The following is a 20,945-nucleotide window of genomic DNA, read 5'->3' on the forward strand; positions in this document are numbered from 1 at the left end:
CTTGCAATTGTGTTGTTCATTATATTTTTTTTTTTTTTTTTTCTTTTTATTTTTATTTTTTTTTTTTTTTTTTCATAAAAAATAATTAAAATTTAAAAAAAATGCTATTTATATATATATATATAGATACCGAGATTTTTAAAAAACCAAAAATTTTACCACACTAAAACAATCGGACTATTTCCAATTTTTTTTATTTATTTAATTTTTTAAATGATTAAAAAAAATTTTTTTTCCAATTTGCAAGAAAAACATTCACACTAAATTTCATAAAACAAAAAAACACTTTTTTTTTTTCTTTTTTTTTTTCTTTTTTTTTTTTATTTCTCCTTCAACTATTCACCAAAAAAAAAAAAAAAAACAAATTAAAAATCCAAAATATCTTGATGATGAGGGGGAATTTTTTTTTTTTTTTTCTTTTTTTTTTTTTATGAAATTCAAAAAAAAAAAAATAAATAAAAAATAAAAAATCGAACGAGTTCTTTGAAAACTGGTCCAAGTGTCTTTTGAAAGTGACTTTAAAATTCGAAAGGGTGGTTTTCACCAAGAGGCATTCAAAAATTATTGCTATTGTTTTTTTTTTTTTTTTTTCAAACCATTTCATACATCTTAAACGATTGTTGTTTTTTTTTTATCAAACCATTTCATACATCTTAAACGATTATTGTTTTTTTTTTATTTTTTTTTATTTTTTATTTATTTATTTATTATATTTTATTTTCTTAAAATTTTATTTAACTGTTTATCAAGATTATCTCTTCCAACTATATTAATTTGTCTTTCAAACATTTTCAAAGATTCTTCATATAATAAAATATCCATCCAATTTTTTTCTTTTATTTTTTCAATAGTTTCTTGAGATACATCTGATGGTTTTTTACGAGCCACATTTTTTTTATCTGAATTTATTGGGTTTTCTAAACCAATATAAAAATGTAAAAGTGCCAAAGTTTCATCAAATCTCTCTGTAATACCAACGAATTTCATTGATCTTAAATTATACATTGCCATATTTAAAGTTTCATTGGATGGGGAAAATTCTTCGTTTGTACCTGATAAATGTCTTACCATTTCATTATTACCACGTGGTGATATTTCTAACCATTCCTCCAATGAAGTATCATGTGCAACAGCATATTCTTCATCAAATTTTGTAGCTTTATGATAGAAATAATGACTGATAACTCTATCAACTGGATCTCTTAACATTGTGAGATAACTATATGTTTTTTGTGCATCCTCTCTTAAAACAGTATGAATACCATATCCAAAATGACCCAATACTATAGTTTTTGCATTTTGCACATTTATAATTTCTTTAGGACCTATTTTATTAAAAAATTATTTATTAAAATTAATTTTAATAAATGATTTTATTTTTTGTATTTTATTTTTTTAATTTAAAACTTACCTGGAAAAACCCATTGTTGTACAGCAGCTGCTCCAAATTGCTTTCTAAAGTGGTTTTGCATTGATGTACCTCCAACTTTTGGCAAATGTAAAAATAAATATGGTTTTGTTAAGAGTGGAGATGATATATTTAAAGGTAAAGAAAGTTTTGGTGCTTGAAATTGAATTCCTTTATCTAATGAAAATTTTAAAAAATTTTTATCTCTCCAATAGTTTGAATAAAAGCTTGACCATATTTCTGCTCTAACAATTTTCATTGATAATTTATAATATTCATCTGTATAATTAAAATTTGTAATTGGTGGTGGTGGTTTAGTTGCTACCACTCTATTATTATTACCATTATTATTATTATTTTGTTTAAGTCTATTAAATTCTTTTATTTTTTTTAAATCCTCTTTATCTAAACCCAATTCTAAAAATGTATCAAATGGAATTTCAGTTGGAGTTGCCGGATTTGTTTGATTACCACTCTTTGTAGAGTTATTTATGGTTTGAATTGTTGTATTTTGTGAAACTTTTGGTCTATTGAAATCCTCTCTAAGTTTTTCAATCATCTCTGTAGTTTCTTTAATAGTGGGTCTATAATCACTTTGAAGTTTAACCAATTCTGGTAATTTATATTTTGATAAATCATATTTACTCTTATCTGAATATTGAATATTATTATAATCTTCAAAACTATAATAATATTGATATGTAAGAAAATAATTAATCATTGATAATTTATCCTTAAATCCTTGATAATTTTCAATTGTTTCATTTTTTGGATTATTATTATTATTATTATTATTATTATTATTATTATTATTATTATTATTATTATTATTATTATTATTAATATTATTATTATTATTATTATTATTATTAATATTATTATTATTATTATTATTATTATTATTATTATTATTATTATTATTATTATTATTATTATAATAATTATTTAAATTATTATTATTATTATTTAAATTATTATTTATTGATGATTGAGAATTTGGTTGTTCAATAATTTCAATTTTATTATTATTACAAACTTCTTTGATAACTTCTTTGATTATTTCTCTTTCTAAAACAACCACTTTCTTTTTAGGAGTGAACAATTCGCTACTCTTTGAAATAATTGGTGCAGAGGTTTTGGAAGGAATATGGACAATATTTTCATTTAAATCAAATGAAACTTTATTTAATATTAATGTTGACAAAAATACAAATTGATACAACAAAAATTTAAATTTCAATTTTTAAAAAATGGATCCTAATCATTTTTTTTTTTTTTTTTTTTTTTTTTTTTTTTTTTAATAAATAAGTTTTTTTTTTTTAATTATTATAATTAATATTTATAGTTTTGCATATATATATTATTCTGTATTGACATTTACAAGAATTTCGCTTTAAAAAGTTATTATTATTATTATTATTATTATTAAAATTATCCATATAAAAATATAAAAAAAATATAAAATATAAAAAAAAAACCTTTATGAAAAAAAAAGGTTAGAGGAAGTCCTAGATAAATAAAAAAAAAAAAAATTTCTGCGAAAGGAAGAAAAAAAATAAAAATAATAATAATAAAAAAAAATTAAATTAAAAAGTAGTTAAAAATTTTGGTGCCAAAGGATGTACAAAAAATCCAAAATGTAAAGAACTCTTTTTTTAGATTTTTTTTTTTCCGTTTTTTTTATAAAATATTATTTTTTTTAATTATTTTTTTATTTTCGTGCATTAAAATTTTAATTCTTTTAATCGTGCATGCCTTGTCAGTCTGTCAAAAAAAAAATTTTTTTTTTTTTTTCGCCATGATGACATTTTAAAATTAAAAAAAAAAAAAAAAAGAAATTTGAATTGGAACTGGTAATTTGAAAAAAATATATATATTTTTTTTTTTACACATATATTCCCAAATTTATTTTATTTAGTTTTGTAAATGTAAAATTATATCTTTATTAACTAAAAAAATAATAATAATAATAATAATAAATAAATTGAATTGAAACATTAAAAAAATTAAAAATTAATTATTCGCATAATGAAAAAAGAGGTTATGTGAAAATTTTGAAAAAAAAAAAAAATATCTGGTTCAAGTTGATTTTTTTTTTTGATTGAAAATTTGGTTATTTTTATTCTTTACTTTTAAAAATAAAAAAAGAAAAAGAATTTGTCAAATGACATAAAAAAAAAAAAAAAAAAAAAAAAAAAGAAATATTTATTCTTTTTATTTTTCTCATTTTTCCACCTTTTTTTTTTTTTTAAAATCTTTTTTTTTTATTAATACACTATTTTGGTCATAATTTTTTTTTTTTATTTGAAAATTTAAAGAAAAATTAAAAAAAATTTAAAAAAAAAAAAAAATTAAATATAATTCTAAAACTGTTGCTTGGATTTAAAATTTTAAAATAATCTTGGATCATTTTTTCTTTCCCAAACAGGGTAACGATTACGATTACAATTATAAAACCATGGTAAAATTGCGACTTCTTTTTTAAAGAAATCATCCATACTACTTAATTTTGAAATTTTATGAACATGATCAGATTTTGTTTTTCCTAGACGAAGTTCTAATTCTTGGATTTTACCATTTAGAATATCATCTGAAAAATTTGTAATTTGATCCTCTCTTGTTATACCACATTCAGTACATGATAAATATTTCACCATTTGGAATGGTAAATAACCATAATGAGACATATGCATTCCACCCAACATATAGTGACCTGAGGTACCACGATTTCTAGATGGTGGGTCAGATTTTGGTTTTGCTTTTGCCTTTTTCAATGTGTAATAAGTTGGATCACCGAGTGTGTATGGATTGCCTGGTACTGGGTAACCCGGTCTGAAGACTTGGTCAATTGGACCGTACGGGAACCAAACGCCAATATCTACAGCATAGATATCTTTAATTTGACAATTCTTTAATAAATGTAAATTAATTCTTGCACTGATCTCATCGGTATCGCCAAACCCGATAATGTCCTCATCACCATATAGATTCGTTCTTTTATTCCAGTCTAAGAATTTCTCCCAACGACGGGTTTCCTGATACCTTTCAGCATCAAACATATCTTTACCATTCTCTTCATCAGTATCATCTAAAATCAAATGCACCACTTTATCTTGAAATTTAATGAAACGATCTTGAAATTTAACATGTTCCCAAATCAATGGTTTCAACATCCTATGATAATGTGTTACTGTTGACTCTATTATAAAGAAATGATCTACAATATCGTATAACTCATTTAAATGAATTTCTAAAACATCAACATCGAAACCAATTTGTACCAAGTGTCCGATTTTAACAGGTTTATCACGTTTACCTGAGAATACCTCTGGATATTTCCCACAAACATCATCACTAGGAGTTGGTAATGGTTCAGGTTTACATGATTCATTAATTGGTACTAATGGTGGCTCAATCAAATATTTTGCTAATGTTAAAATCAACATTTGTGAATATTTATCTGTATTTTCAGTTTTACCAGTTCTTGCTGCTGCTTTAAATTCCTCCCATGGGAAGTTTTTCATATCAAGTGGGAAATCTCTTTCATGACCTAAATCTCCAACTATAATTTTTTTTGTTTGTTCTGGTGTTGTTGTTAGTGCTGGTGTTGTTGTTGGTTTTGGTGTTTGAGTTTCTGTTGGAGTTTCTGTTGGAGTTTCTGTTGGAGTTTCTGTTGGAGTTTCTGTTGGTGTTTGGGTTTGTATTTGTGTTTGTGTTGGTGTTGGTGTATGAATTATATCTGTTTTTGAATAATTGTTTGTGGGTTGACTGTAACTTGGTAATAAATATACAATAGATGCTAAAATAGTAATGCCAACTAAAACAAAAACCCACAGACGTGTACTGTTTAACATTTTTCTTTTCTTAATATTACACAATTTATAAAGTTTGTTTTTTTTTTTTTAATTTATTATTATTATTATATTATTATTATTATTATTATTATTTTAATATATACCTATTTATTTTTAATGAAATTATTTTTTATGTGAGAAATTTTAAACACTTTTTTTCAACCTTTTTTTCAAACTTTTTTTTATTTCGCCCAACTGTTTTTTTTTTTTTTGTGCACTGTAAATTTTGCCAAGTTGTCAAAAAAAAAAATCTGAAAAAAAAAAAAAAAAAAAAAATTAAATAAAAAAAACCTAAAACCAAATAATTAAAAAAAAAAAACTAAAAACAAGCACATTGGTTTTGGTTTATATATTTATTAGTTTTACATTTATTAGTTAACAAGTTTTGACAATTATTAATAATTTAACGCTTATTTCCAATTAAAAATTTTTTCTTTTTTTCTTTTTTTTTTTTTTTTTTTTTCTTTTCTTTTTTTTTTTTTATATTATTAGATTATTATTAAATTTTAAAATAATCTTGGATCATTTTTTCTTTCCCAAACAGGGTAACGATTACGATTACAATTATAAAACCATGGTAAAATTGCAACTTCTTTTTTAAAGAAATCATCCATATTACTTAATTTTGAAATTCTATTAGCATGATCAGATTTTGTTTCTAATAGACGAGATTCTAATTCTTGAATATTTCCTTTTCCAATATCACTTGAAAACAAGGTAATTTGATCCTCTCTTGTTATACCACATTCAGTACATGATAAATATTTAACCATTTGGAATGGTAAATAACCATAATGAGTCATGTGCATTCCACCCAACATATAGTAACCTGATTTACCACGATTTCTAGATGGTTTACCATTTTGAATTGCTCCTTTAATTGTGTAATAAGTTGGATCACCGAGTGTATATGAGTGACCTCTAACAGGGAAATCTGGATTGAAGACTTGGTCAATTGGGCCGTACGGGAACCAAATACCAATATCAATAGCATTGATGCCATCTCTAATTTGACAATTCTTTAAATAATGTAAATTAATTCTTGCACTGATTTCATCGGTATCGCCAAATCCAATGACATCATTATCACTATATAGATTTGTTCTCTTATTCCAATCTAAAAACTTTTGCCAACGACGGGTTTCCTGATACCCCTCTGCAGCGAATAAATCTTTACCATTCTCTTCATCAGTATCATCCAACACTAAATGCACCACTTTATCTTGAAATTTAATGAAACGATCTTGAAATTTAACATGTTCCCAAATCAATGGTTTTTTCATCCTATGATAATGTGTTACTGTTGATTCGAGAATGAAGAAATGATCTACAATATCGTATAGTTCATTTAAATGAACTTCTAAAACATCAATATCGAAACCAATTTGTACCATATGTGCAATTTTAACAGGTTTATCACGTTTACCTGAGAATACCTCTGGATATTTCCCACAAACATCATCACTAGGAGTTGGTAATGGTTCAGGTTTACATGATTCATTAATTGGTACTAATGGTGGTTCAATTAAATATTTTGCCAATGTTAAAATCAACATTTGTGAATATTTATCTGTATTTTCAGTTTTACCAGTTCTTGCTGCTGCTTTAAAATCTTCCCATGGGAATTTAACCATATCATGTTTGAAATTTCTTTCAGTTTCAAAATCTAATTCTCCAACTGAAAATTTCGATGGTGTTTGAGTTTGAGTTGGTGTTTGAGTTGGTGTTTGAGTTGGTGTTTGAGTTGGTGTTTGAGTTGGTGTTTGAGTTGGTGTTTGAGTTTGAGTTTGAGTTGGTGTATGAGTTTGAGTTTGAGTTGGAGTTGGTGAAATTGTAGGTTTTGGTGTATGATATACTGTTGGTTGTTGAACACCATTTATCGATTGAGCAAAATTTGGTAATAAAAATACTATCATTGTCATAATTATTAGACTAATGAAGACTAAAATCCAAACACGTGCTTGGTTCATTTTTATTATTTTATAAAATTATTTTACACATATATATACATATATTTTTTTATTCTATTTATGATTTACTAGCTTTTTTTTTTTTTTTTTTCCAGTCCAAAAATTAATTTGTTGGTTTTTTTAAAATTTGTGCAAGGTGGTTTGAAAATCAAAAATATTAGTGTGCGAATAGTGGGACCATTGATAAAAAAAAAAAAAAAAAAAAAAAATTTGTGAAAAAAAAAAAAAAAAAATTAAAAATAAAAAAAAAACTTTAAAAAAAAAAAATGAATAAAAAAAAAAAAATTAAACCAAATATCGATCTGTTGGGTGTGCTGACACAGTGTTTTGATAAATTCGTTGAATAAAAAAAAAAAAAAAAAAAAAAAAAAAAAAATTAAAATTTAAAACAAGAAAAAAAAAAAAAAAAAAAAAATTAAAATTAAAAATAAAAAAAAAAAAAAAAATAAATTAAAAATAACATTATTTTTATTTTTTATTTTTTATTTTTTTTTACTTTTAATAATCTTTTTTTTTTTTTTGGTGTCTCATTATTGTGTTATTTGGTGTTTCATAATTGTATTATTTGGTGTTTCATAATTGTACTATTTGGTCCAAACACTAACAAAAAAGGAAAAAAAACAAAAAAAATGGGTCAAATCCTTTTGTTAAACAATTTTTTTTTTTTTTTTTTTTTTTTTTTTTTTAAAAAAAAAAAAAGAGTTGTATTTTTATTTTATTAATTTTTATTAAATTTTAAAATAATCTTGGATCATTTTTTCTTTCCCAAACAGGGTAACGATTACGATTACAATTATAAAACCATGGTAAAATTGCAACTTCTTTTTTAAAGAAATCATCCATACTACTTAATTGACGAATTCTATGAGCATGATCAGATTTTGTTTCTAATAGACGAAGTTCTAATTTTTGAATATCACCTTTTCCAATATCATTTGAAAATAAGGTAATTTGATCCTCTCTTGTTATACCACATTCAGTACATGATAAATATTTCACCATTTGGAATGGTAAATAACCATAATGAGTCATATGCATTCCACCCAACATATAGTGACCTGAAGTACCACGATTTCTAGATGGTGCTTTAGTTGTTGATTTTGCTTTTTTTATTGTATAATAAGTTGGATCACCGAGTGTGTATGGATTACTTGGTACTGGGAAATCTGGATTGAAAACTTGATTAATTGGACCATATGGGAACCAAATACCAATATCAACCATATCAACACCTGATTTTAATTGACAATTCTTTAATAAATGTAAATTAATTCTTGCACTGATTTCATCGGTATCGCCAAACCCGATAATATCCTCATCACTATATAGATTTGTTCTTTTATTCCAATCTAAAAACTTTTGCCAACGACGAGTTTCCTGATAACTTTCTGCATCGAATAAACCTTTACCATTCTCTTCATCAGTATCATCCAAAACTAAATGCACCACTTTATCCTTGAATTTTAAAAATCTATCTTGAAATTTAACATGTTCCCAAATTAATGGTTTCAACATTTTATGATAATGTGTTACTGTTGACTCTATTATAAAGAAATGGTCAACGACATCGTATAACTCATTTAAATGAATTTCTAAAACATCAACATCGAAACCAATTTGTACCATGTGTCCGATTTTAACAGGTTTATCACGTTTACCTGAAAACACTCTTGAATATTTTGATGTGCATACTGAATCGTCGATAGGTGGTAATGGTTCAGGTTGACATGATTCATCTATTGGTACTAAAGGTGGTTCAATTAAGTAGGTTGATAATGTTAAAATCAACATTTGTGAATATTTATCTGTATTGTCTGTTTTACCAGTTCTTGCTGCTGCTTTAAATTCTTCCCATGGGAAGTTATTCATATCATATGTAAAATTCTTTCCTTTTGCTTCATAATCTATATCTGCTATTGAAAATTTTGATTTAGGTCTATAATAACTTATTCCACTACTATATACAATTTGATTTATGCTTGGAATAAAATATATCATTAAGGTTAATATACCTAAACCTATAAAAACTAATAACCAAATTCTAGTACGATTCATATTTATTTATTTATTTATTTATTACAATTATATATTTCATTAGTGTTCTATTAATTTAGATATTAATAAAAAAAAAAAAAAATTGGATTAGAAAAAAAAAAAAAAAAAAAAAAAAAAAAAAAAAAAAAAAAAATATTCAACCGATCGACTATCCGAAATTAACCATTTTGTTTTTTCACACAAATAATTACCAGATATTTTTAAAAAAAAGAAAAAGTTGGTATTAAAAAAAAAAAAAAAATAAAAAAAAAATTAAAATTAAAATTAAACAAAAATAAACCGTAAAAATTTAATACTGACGTAAATGTTTTTTTTTTTTTTTTTTTTTTTTTTTTTTTTTTTTTTAGTTTTAGTTTTCTAAAGAAAATTCAAATAAAAAAGACGTGTTCAAATGAAAATTATTAATTATCAAGAGTGTCATCAAAAAGATCTTAAAAAACTTTCATATGAATGGTTAGAAAAATATGTTTCAATTGAACCAATCGATGAAGAGATGTTGAATAATCCAAAGAGTTTTATTTTAGATGGTGGTGGTCATATATTTATGGCACAACACGGTGAACATAATGAAACTGTAGGAACTGTCTCTTTAATACAAGTTGATGATAAAACTTTTGAATTAGCAAAATTAGCAGTCACTGAAAAATATCAAGGTTTAAAATTAGGTCAACATTTAATGGAACACTGTTTAAATGTTGCTAAACAACAAGGTGCAACTAAAGTTATTTTATATACAAATCAAAAATTAACAAAAGCAATTGGATTGTATAAAAAATTCGGATTCATTGAAATACCATTAAATAATAATAAATATATAGAATCAGATTTAAAAATGGAATTATTATTTTAAATTTATTTTATTAAAATATTATTATTTTTATTATTATTAATATTATTCTTTTTTTTTTTTTCAAAAATTCTGCTTAACTTTTCTACAAACATTTGAATTTAGTGTGGTGCATGTCTGGATAAAAAAAAAAAAAATTTTCAAAAAAAAAAAAAAAGCGTTCCACAAGAACCACCCTTTTTTTTTTTTTGTCTTTTTTTCTCATATCAATTTTAACAATATCATTAGTTATTAAAATATGATTTATAATTCTTTTTTTTTTTTTTTTTTGAAAAAAAAAATTCTCCAATCACAAATCTATAAATTATATTAATAAAAACCAAAAAAAAAAAAAAAAGTTCAAGCAAAGTGTGGTATGCAGGTAAAAATTTAAAAGAAAAAAAAAAAATTTAAAATCTTGCTTAACTTGTTTTTCTGAAAAAAAATATTTGCCAACCACAATTCCAAAAACATATTAATTTTTTACTACAAATCTATAAATTATATAAATAAAAAAAAAAAAAAAAAAAAAAGTATCCCCTCAAACAAAAACAATAATAATGAAAATAAAAAATTTAACCACCTAACACCATATTTCATATCATAAAAAAAATTAACACCCTCATTTACTAGTAAATGAGGGTGTTAATTTTTTTTATTTTAAATCATCACAAAAACAAACCAAAAAAAATAATTTTACACCAAAAATAATAAAAAAGAATATTAATAATGAAAATAATAACCGCTAAATAATTAAATTTGTATATAAATTGGTTTTGTTTTTTTTTTTAAATCATTATTTTATATATATATTTTCGCTTACTCAATAACCAGTATTTAAATATTGAAAAGTTTTAATAATTTACACAGAAAAACTATCACCAATCAATAATAAAATCATTCGCATCAATTAAAGAATAAATTATAACATAACTTTTTTCTTTTTTTTTTTTTTTTATTTTTTAAAATATTTTTCATCCACACTCCATTTTCATCCACCAATTTCCATTTTTAAAAAAATAAAAGAAAATTTTCTGGAAGAATAAAACGCTAATAATTTTTTTTTTTTCTACATATATATATAATGAATATTAAATTAAATAATAATGATCAATATAGTGACAGAGATGTTGCAATTATTGGTATTGGCTTTAGGTTACCAGGTAATAGTAATCGTGGAACAGAATTATGGCAAAATTTATTGAATGGATTTGATGGTATCGTTGAAACATCTGATAGATGGTCAGATTCTTTTAAAGATTTAGGTGAAATTCATTGTAAAGATGCCGGTTTAGTAGAGTTGGAGGATTGGGAGTCCTTTGATCCAATTCATTTTGGTATTAATCCTGCCGAAGCTAAACAAATTGATCCACAACAAAAACTATTATTAAAATCAACATGGGAAGCTTTTGAAGATGCTGGAATTGATCCATTATCATTACGTGGTACATATACAAGTGTATTCGTTGGAGCATCTTCTTCTGATTATTCAACATCAATGGCAGAGAATTATGAAAAGCCAAACTTTAATGTTTTCAATTCAACAACTGGTAGTATTGCAAATAGAATATCATATTGTTTTGATTTTCGAGGTCCATCATTAACTGTCGATACTGCATGTTCAAGTAAGTATTTCTTTTTTTTTTTTCTTTTTTAAAAAGGAAAGGGTCTAATATTTATATATATATATATTTTTTAAAAAAAAAGGTTCATTAAATGCATGTTTATTAGGTTACAAATCAATTATTGATGGCGAATGTAATTATTCAATCGTATCGGGTTGTAATTTTATATTCAATCCAAATATTAGTAGAGGATTTACAACTATTAATATCATTGGTAAAAGTGGTAGATGTAAAGCATTCGATGAATCAGCTGATGGTTTTGTACGTGCCGAAGGTGTTGCAGTGTTAATATTAAAAAAGTTATCGATGGCAATCAATGATGGTGATCAAATTTATTCAATCATTCGTGGTGGTAATTCAAATGTTGATGGTACATTAAATAAAGGTAATTTTATGAAACCATCAAAATCTGCACAATCAAATAATATCATTAAGGCATTTGAATCAACAAATGGATCCATTGGACCATCTGATATTGATTTCTTTGAATTACATGGTACTGGTACACCAACAGGCGATCCGATTGAAGTAGAAGCAGTTTCAGATATTTTTAAGTCTGTCAAATCAAGTTCAAATCCATTATTAATTGGCTCAATTAAATCAAATATTGGTCATTTAGAACCAGCATCGGGTGTTGCATCATTAATGAAAATTTGTTTAATGTTTAAACATCGTCAGTTTATTAAAAACATTCATTTTAATAAACCAAATGGTGACATTAAATTTGAAGAATGGAAAGTTAAAGTATGTACAGAGAATACACCATTCCCACAAAACAAACAAGTATCAATTGCAATCAATAGTTTTGGTATTACTGGTTCAAATGTTTGTTTGCTATTAAGTGAATATACAAACCAATCTAATGAGGCATCACCATCTACATCATCAACATTATCGCATCAAAATGATATTAAATATTTAATACCAATTTCAGCAAATTCCAAAAAATCATTAGATGATATTAAAGAAGATTTAATTAATAATTCATCAGAATTATCAAAGAATTTACCATTTAAAGATTTTATTATAATCAAGTTTATTCAAAATCAACAACATTAATCCAAAGATCAGTTATTTTTGCAAATGATTGGAATGATTTAAATTCAAATACTCAAATCATATCAACCAAAGGTAACATGTCTGGTAATATTGTAAAATCTGCAGGGGACGGTAATAACCAAAATGATCAAGATAATATTCTAGTGTATGTATTTTGTGGCCAAGGACCTCAATGGAATAAAATGGGCAATCAACTTTATAAAAATTCACCAAAATTCAAAGAAACAATGGATTTAATCGATTCAATACTTGAAAAACATTTTAAATACTCAATTCTATCAAAATTAAGATCAATCCAAGATGATGATAAAATTAGCATTAATGAACCAACAACGGCACAATCATCAATTTTAATGATTCAAATATCATTATTTGAATTATATAAACATTGGGGTATTATACCAACAATCATCGTAGGTCATTCAATTGGTGAAATATCAGCAGCCTATTGTTCAGGTATGATTAACTTAGAAACAGCTTGTGAAATCATTTACAAAAGAAGTGTACTTCAAAAACAAACAGTTGGATTAGGTAAAATGTTAGCAATTGGATTAAATGAAAAACAATTTAAAGATCAATTTTCATCATCATTAAAATATTCAAATATCGAAATTTGTTGTTACAATTCACCATCATCAATTGTTGTTTGTGGTGATGAAATTGAATTAGAAAAAATATCAAATTCATTAAAAGAAAAACAAATATTTTCATTTTTATTAGGATCACCATCACCATACCATTCATCAAAACAAGAATTAATTAATGATCAGGTTTTAGAATCAACCAGTAATATTAAATCAAACAAACCAAACATTCCAATATTTAGTACAGTAACAGGTGAATTATTCGAACTTGACCAAGACAATCAATTCAATTCTCAATATATTTATGATAATATAAGAAATGCAGTATTATTTGAAAAAGCAATTGAAAACATTTTCAAATACATTGAAACAAATAATCTTGGTAAAAATATTCAATTTTTAGAATTATCACCTCATCCAACATTATCACATTATTTAAAAGAGATGATAGCAGTAACAACGACAACAACATCAGATTACTTTCAACAACAATCAATATCAGTTCTATCATCATTAACAAGAAATAAAAAGAATCAAAATCAAAATCAACAAAATGAAATGAATCAAATATTAAAATCAATTTCAGAATTATATTGTAATGGTTTTAATAATGTTAATTTTAAAAGTCAATTAAATGAACCAAGCAGAAATGAAACTATTGAATTTAAAAAAGCATCTTATTATTTACCACATTATAAATTTGATGATGGAATTTATTTCACTCAATCACAATCATCATCAAATTATAAAAAGAATGGTTTTTCAACTAATCAATTAGGTATTCGTAATGAACAATCACCATTTATATCATATACATCATTAATTGATATTGCAGAAGAACCATTTAGATTTTTAAAAGGTCACGCAGCAAAAGGTAAAGCATTATTTCCAGGTTGTGGTTATATTGATAATGTTTTAAGAGCATTCCCAAATAAAGATTTAACAATTAACAGTATGGAATTTAAATCACCATTACAACTATTTGAAGGAGTTAAACAATGTTTAACCACAAACATTTATTCAAGTGGTAAAAATGAATACAGAGTTGTATTCAATTATAAAGATAATAAAACTGGTAAATGGATATTATCTGCCTATGGTAGATTTACAATAAACAAACATAGTAGTGGTAGTAGTGGTAATATTAGTCAACCTAAAAAAGTTGATATTAATAAATATATTGAAAAATGCAATTATACAAAAATTACAAAAAAAGATATTTATGAAGGTGTTAAATTAAAATTACAATTACATTTAACAGGACCATTCCAAATTATTGAAGAGGCATCATATGGTGACAGTCGTGGATTCTATAAAGTATCATTAAAGGATCCAATATCGAGTTATGACAATCAATTATTTTTAAATGTTTGTATACTTGATGCTTGTTTTCATTCAATGGCAACGGGTAAAGATAATCAAAATTTAACATTATTCGATAAGGTAGTGAATGGTCAGTTCTATTTCGATAATATTCCAAAATCAGCAATAGAAAGAGAACAATACCAATATTTATATTGTTATTCTAGATTAATTGCTCAAGTTGGTGATTCACTTTTCGCTAAAATTGTATTAATGTTACCAGATGGAACTGTACTATTTAAAACACCATGTGCAGTTTACACTGAAATTAATTCAACAAATAATCAATATAAATTAGAATATCCAAATAATAATTTATATTCAATTGAAAAGCAATTAATTGATTCTCAATTAAACTCACCATTAATTCAATTTAATCAAATTATTAATTCTTTAGAAAATAATAATAATAATACATACCAATCATTAATTTTATTTTATTTATATTCAATTATTAAAAATAATAATAATAATGATTTAACATTAGAAATAATAAATGAAAGTTCAACCGATCAATTAGTTAAAAGTTATTTTAAAATTAGTGATGATGAAAATGATATAGGAATAATTAATTTATTAAAATCAATATTTGAAATTTTAAAATCAAATATTAATACTTTATTCAAATGTAACAATAGTGAAGTAAATAATAAATTAGAAATTAATCAAAAAGATAGTGAAACAATTAATGAATTGATCAAGTTTTTAGTGAATAATAATAAAGAACAACAAGAACAACAATTATATACTCCTTATATAAAACAAAATGATATTATTAAAGATATTATAACAAATTCAGTTAAACCAATTTTAAATGAAAAAATTAAATTTAGAATATTAGAGATTGGTTGTGGTATTGGTTTATTATCAGAAATCATTATCAATCAAATAAATTTATTATTTAAAGAGAATCCATTATCAGAAATTAGTATCGAATTCACTTATTCAGATTCAACATTTATACAAGCTGTTAAAGATAAAATTCAACAAATGATTCCAGAATCAACATTATTATCATTTAAAACTTTATTTAATACAATTAATGTAAATGAAGATTTATTAGATCAAAATTTCAAACCATCTTATTATGATATTATTATTGTTAATGGTGTTAATTATTTAAATAAAGATAAACAACTCAATTCAACAATCAACAATATTAATCAAATTTTAATTTCAAATGGTTATTTAATTATAATGGATACACATTATAAATCAAAAGTAGTCGATAAACAAATTGAATTATATGAACAATGGTTATCATTTAATTTTAAATCAAAAAACAACAACAATAATAATAGTTTAACAAATGAACAATGGAATAATTTATTAGTTAATAAATTAAAATTTAAAGAATTCATATCAACATCATATGAACCATATTTATTAATTGTTCAAAAACCAACAATTGATGAAATCGTATTATCGACTCCACAAAATATATCAAAGTTAATATCATCATATGATCAAATTATTAAATTTGATTCAAATTTAGGTCACAAAGATAATATAATTTCAGATATGCTAAACGATGGTAGTTTTGGTCTTTTAAGAATTACATCAATTGAAGAATTTGAAAAACATGTTGAAGCAAATCCATTGACAGATAGTTCGTTAATTCTTTTCTTTAGTTCAGTTAACGATTTAAATGAAATTAATTTTAATGAAATTACATTTGAATATATTAAAATCAACCAACATTTATTAAAAACCAAATGTAAATGTAAACATATATTAGTTTCAAAGAATTCTCAAACATCTGCTGACGATGAAAATACATGTTCAAACTATTTAGGTACTTCAGTAATTGGTGCATTTAAATACTTTACCGAATTTATAGATTTAAATATTTATGCAATTGATTATGGTTCAGATATTTATGAAATTAATTTAAATGATTTAATACTTCATAATGAATTAACAAATCCTTTAAAACATATACAAAGAGAATATATTATAAGAGATAATAAAATATATTATGAATTTATAAAGTTAGAATCAAATATTAAAATGAAATATAAATCAAATTCATTCATTCAAGATACAAATCAATTAGTATCAAAGATTGTTCCTCAAACATTAGAATTTAAATTATTAGCAAAAAGAGAATTAAAAGAAGATGAAGTCGAAGTTAAGGTTTTAGCAAGTGGTATTAATTTTAAAGACAATTTAATCTATCGTGGTTTAGTACCAAAAGAAGCAACAAATGAAATAGGTGACTCAACTGATCCACAAATTGGTTTCGAATGTTCAGGTATTATCACTAGAATTGGTAAAAAAGTAAATAAATTTAAAATTGGTGATTCAGTATTAGGTACTTGTTTTCATACAATGGCATCACATGTAAATTCAAATCAAGACAGATTTGTATTAAAACCAGATTGTTTATCATATGTCGAAGCTGCTTCAATTCCATTGGTTTATATCACATCATATTATTCATTATTGGTTCAAGGTGGTCTAAATTTAGAAAGAAATGATGAAGAGACTGTTTTAATTCATTCAGGTACAGGTGGTATAGGTTTAGCAGCAATTGAAATATTAAAAGCAATTGGATTTAAATCATTATTATTCGTTACAGTTGGTTCAAAAGAAAAAGAACAATTTTTAAGAGATAGATATGGTTCATTTATAACTGAAATTTATTCAACTAGAAACATTGACTATGTTAAAGATATAAAAAAGAAAATTAAAGAAATTAAAAAAGGTAAAGGTAAATTACTCACTCAATATGGTACATTATCATATGGAGTTGATTTAATTTTAAATACTTTATCAATTGAATTTATGGAATCAAATTTTTTACTTTTAAATCAAGGTGGTCGTATCGTTGATTTATCAATCACCCATTTATCAACAACTGAAACAACTGATTATAATAAATTTAAATATTTCGTTGGTTATTCAACTGTTGAAGTAGTATCATTAGGTTTCTCAAAAGTTAAAGACTCACTTCAAATTGTTGTCAATATGATTAAAGATGGAAAATTAAAATTATTACCAATTATTGAATATCCAGTTAGTGAAATTAAAAATGCAGTAGAGTATATTAGTGAAAGAAAACATATTGGTAAAATCGTTGTAAATTTTCAAACTACAAAAGATTTAGTACAAGATATAATTATTAAATCAAATAATTCATTTGAAAATAATTATCTATTCCAATCACCTCAATACAATTTAAATAATACAACATTTGGTAATACTATATTAATTACTGGTCAAAAAGGATTATCATTAACAATTATTAAATGGATATTATATTATTATCCAAATCAAGATAATAATACCAATAATAGTTTTATTAAAGATATAATAGTTTTATCAAAATCAACAATTAATTATGAATTAGAAATTGAAATTGGAAGAGCAAGAAAAAAAGGATTAAAAACAAATATTCATTTTAAACAAGTTGATATTTCAAACAAAAATCAATTATTCGAATCAATTGATGAATTATATAAATCAAATAAAGAATTAAAACCAATTGAAACTATATTCCATAATGCATTCGTACCAGTACAATCAGAACCTGAAGATATTGATTTACAACAATTAGTTGATTCACATGGTGCAAAAATAATTGGCGCAACCAATTTATATGATTATATTACATCAAAAGCTATGGTATTAAAGAACTATATAATTTCAGCATCAGCAACTTCTATAATGGGTTCAACAAGACAATGTGGTTATTGTTGTGCAAATGCAGTAATTGATTCATTCTCGAAATATTTAAGAAGAAAAGGAATTCAATGTTTTTCACTAAAATATTCTCCAATTGAACAAAGTGGATATGTTGCAAGAAATGAATCTGTTGAAAAGCTATTAGCTTCAACTGGTTTAAATTCAATTTCAATTGGTACAGTTTTAGGTTCAATCGATTTAGCATTACAAAATCAAGATCAACTTAATAATAAATGTATTGTAGGTTTTGATTTCAAATTATTTTCTAAAAGACCAAATCATCTTCGATATATATTAGATTTCTACACCAATCAATATCAATCAAATAATGATGAATCTAATGATAATGACGAATTTTCAATCAAAGATCAAATTTTAAACAAATTTTCAGAGTTATTACAAATTGAAGTTTCAAAGATTAATTTAGATATTAAAATGGTCGACTATGGATTAGATTCATTAACAGTTGTAAATTTAAAAACATACTTGGATCAACAATTTTCATTTGGTCCAAATGTTTTATCAATTTCTCAAATTCAAAAAATTACAATTGATCAATTATTGAATATTGTAAAAAATGAATTAAATAAAAAATCGAATTATAAAAATAATAATAATAATAAGAAATCAAATCAAAATAAACACAAACAAATAATAGGTTCAACAATTAAGTGGGAAAATGAAATAAAATTAGATGATTCAATAATAGTAGATTTAAATGAAGATCAAATTAAAAATTATGAAAACAATATTAATAATGAAAATGAAAATATTGTATTATTAACAGATGCAACCAGTTTTATTGGTATTTATTTATTATATGATTTAATAATTTTAGGAAATTATAAAAATGTTTATTGTTTATTAAATAATAACAATTCAAAAGAAGAAGGATTTAAAACAATCATTCAACTATTAAAAGAATACAAATTATTTGATAAATTAACAAATGATCAAATTAATAAAATTGAAATTGTATGTGGTCACTACTCAAAAGAACAGTTTGGAATATCAAATGAAGATTATAATAACTTATCAAATCAAGTTAATATTATTTTAAATTGTGCAACTGATAGAAATTTAAATAAAAAGTATGAAGAATTTAATGAACAATTAGAAGGTATAAACCAATTTGTTAAATTTTCATTCAATAATAAAATTAAGAAATTATTTCATTTATCAGCAATCGGGGTATACCAAGAAGATCCAAATACTGATGATGATTATTATTTACCACCATTGGAATCAATTGATAATATTAAATCTGGATATTTACAAAATAGAATTGTTCAAGAATATCGTTTAAGAAATGCAAATAAAATTCATGGATTACCAATAATGATAATTAGATTACCATTTTTATTCTCTGATGATAGTACAGGTATTGGTAGAGATAATGATGTAATTATGCTATTATTACAATCATGTTATATAATGAATACATGGCCATCAGATTTAGAGAATCAATTATTAAATTTAATACCTGTAACATTTGCAAGCAAATCAATATCATCAATTATTTCATCATTAAATGTTTGGAATCAATGCAAATCATTATCACCAATTAATAATTTAATTACATTTAATTTAGTTACAAATCAAATTTGTTTAGGTACCATTATGAATCAATTATCAAATGATCTTGGTTGGCGTAAAATTTCAACATTACAATTCATTAAAAAATTAGATATTTATGATAATGAATCTTGTAAAACATTATCATCTTTTATAAATAAAAAACTTTTCTTTAGTTTCTTATCTGTTGATGGTCAGTATAATTTTAATCAAGTTGTCAAAAATGAATTAATTTCAAATAATATATTTAATGGTTATAATGTTGATAAAAATTCAATAATCAAACATTTAAGTTATACTTTTAAAAAGAAAATATTTTAAATTAAATATTAATAAATATTATTAAAAAATAAAAAACAAACTTTAAAATGTTTAAAATATTATCCGTATCTTCATTTTTTTTTTTTTTTTGAATCAGATAATGCAATTGTTGCTTCTCCTTAAGATATTTGTTCTCATTTTATTTAAGAGTTTATAATTCGATAGGCCTTAATTTTTATACATCCTTAAGATGCTGTTTTTTTTTTTTTTGTCTTTAATTTATACATAATAAATTAAAAAAAAAAAAATTAAAAAAAATAATATATTCGAACTACACTGTTATCAGTCTAAAATAATCCAATTTCTAAACACAAAATATCATTTTGTGTGTGAGATTTTAAATAGATTTTTTTTTGGGTCGAAATGATAATAGTTTTTTTAAAAAAAAGGTGTTAAAAAAAAAGAATCCGTTTTTTTTGAAAAGATTTTTTTTTTTTAAAAAAAGGTGGTGTAAAAAAAAAAAGAATTTTTTATTTGTTTTATTGTAATATAATCTTTTTTGCAAATAAGATTTTTTTTTTTAAGAAAAAAAAAAAAGATTTTTCTGGTGAGGCAAACGTCAAAAAAATTACTTTCACTTTAATTATTAGTTAGTTTTTTTTTTTATATCTGCAAATTA

General features: G+C 23.3%; 6 protein-coding genes and 1 pseudogene across 6 annotated transcripts in view; 2 read left to right on the plus strand and 5 right to left on the minus strand.

The window, feature by feature from the left end:
* Nucleotides 1–20, minus strand: part of gnt5 (hypothetical protein) — a gene marked incomplete at both ends in the record, with an annotated part of 1,332 nt that extends 1,312 nt beyond the window's left edge. Inside the window, one exon of the mRNA XM_640136.1 lies at nt 1–20. This exon is cut by the window's left edge and continues 1,312 nt beyond it. Coding sequence (XP_645228.1) covers nt 1–20 — 20 coding nt within the window.
* Nucleotides 21–714: 694 nt separating this feature from the next.
* Nucleotides 715–2,847, minus strand: DDB_G0272174 (hypothetical protein; the record flags this gene model as incomplete). The annotated part of the gene is made up of 3 exons (XM_640137.1): nt 715–1,325; nt 1,412–2,587; nt 2,790–2,847. The coding sequence occupies 3 exons, from the start codon at nt 2,845–2,847 to the stop codon at nt 715–717; spliced, it is 1,845 nt and encodes a 614-aa protein (XP_645229.1).
* A 951-nt stretch (nt 2,848–3,798) lies between these two features.
* Nucleotides 3,799–5,262, minus strand: gnt7 (hypothetical protein; the record flags this gene model as incomplete). Its single annotated transcript, XM_640138.1, has 1 exon — nt 3,799–5,262. One exon carries the CDS (start codon nt 5,260–5,262, stop codon nt 3,799–3,801), a length of 1,464 nt encoding a protein of 487 aa, XP_645230.1.
* A 506-nt stretch (nt 5,263–5,768) lies between these two features.
* On the minus strand, nt 5,769–7,232 carry gnt6 (hypothetical protein; the record flags this gene model as incomplete). The annotated part of the gene is made up of 1 exon (XM_640139.1): nt 5,769–7,232. The coding sequence occupies one exon, from the start codon at nt 7,230–7,232 to the stop codon at nt 5,769–5,771; it is 1,464 nt and encodes a 487-aa protein (XP_645231.1).
* Nucleotides 7,233–7,967: 735 nt separating this feature from the next.
* Nucleotides 7,968–9,287, minus strand: gnt8 (hypothetical protein; the record flags this gene model as incomplete). The annotated part of the gene is made up of 1 exon (XM_640140.1): nt 7,968–9,287. One exon carries the CDS (start codon nt 9,285–9,287, stop codon nt 7,968–7,970), a length of 1,320 nt encoding a protein of 439 aa, XP_645232.1.
* Nucleotides 9,288–9,678: 391 nt separating this feature from the next.
* DDB_G0272424 (GCN5-related N-acetyltransferase) lies at nt 9,679–10,137 on the plus strand (the record flags this gene model as incomplete). The annotated part of the gene is made up of 1 exon (XM_640141.1): nt 9,679–10,137. The coding sequence occupies one exon, from the start codon at nt 9,679–9,681 to the stop codon at nt 10,135–10,137; it is 459 nt and encodes a 152-aa protein (XP_645233.1).
* Nucleotides 10,138–11,197: 1,060 nt separating this feature from the next.
* On the plus strand, nt 11,198–20,326 carry DDB_G0272426 (annotated as a pseudogene; the record flags this gene model as incomplete).
* Nucleotides 20,327–20,945: the final 619 nt, after the last annotated feature.

This window comes from Dictyostelium discoideum, assembly GCF_000004695.1.
Source record: "Dictyostelium discoideum AX4 chromosome 2 chromosome, whole genome shotgun sequence".
NCBI lineage: Eukaryota > Evosea > Eumycetozoa > Dictyosteliales > Dictyosteliaceae > Dictyostelium > Dictyostelium discoideum.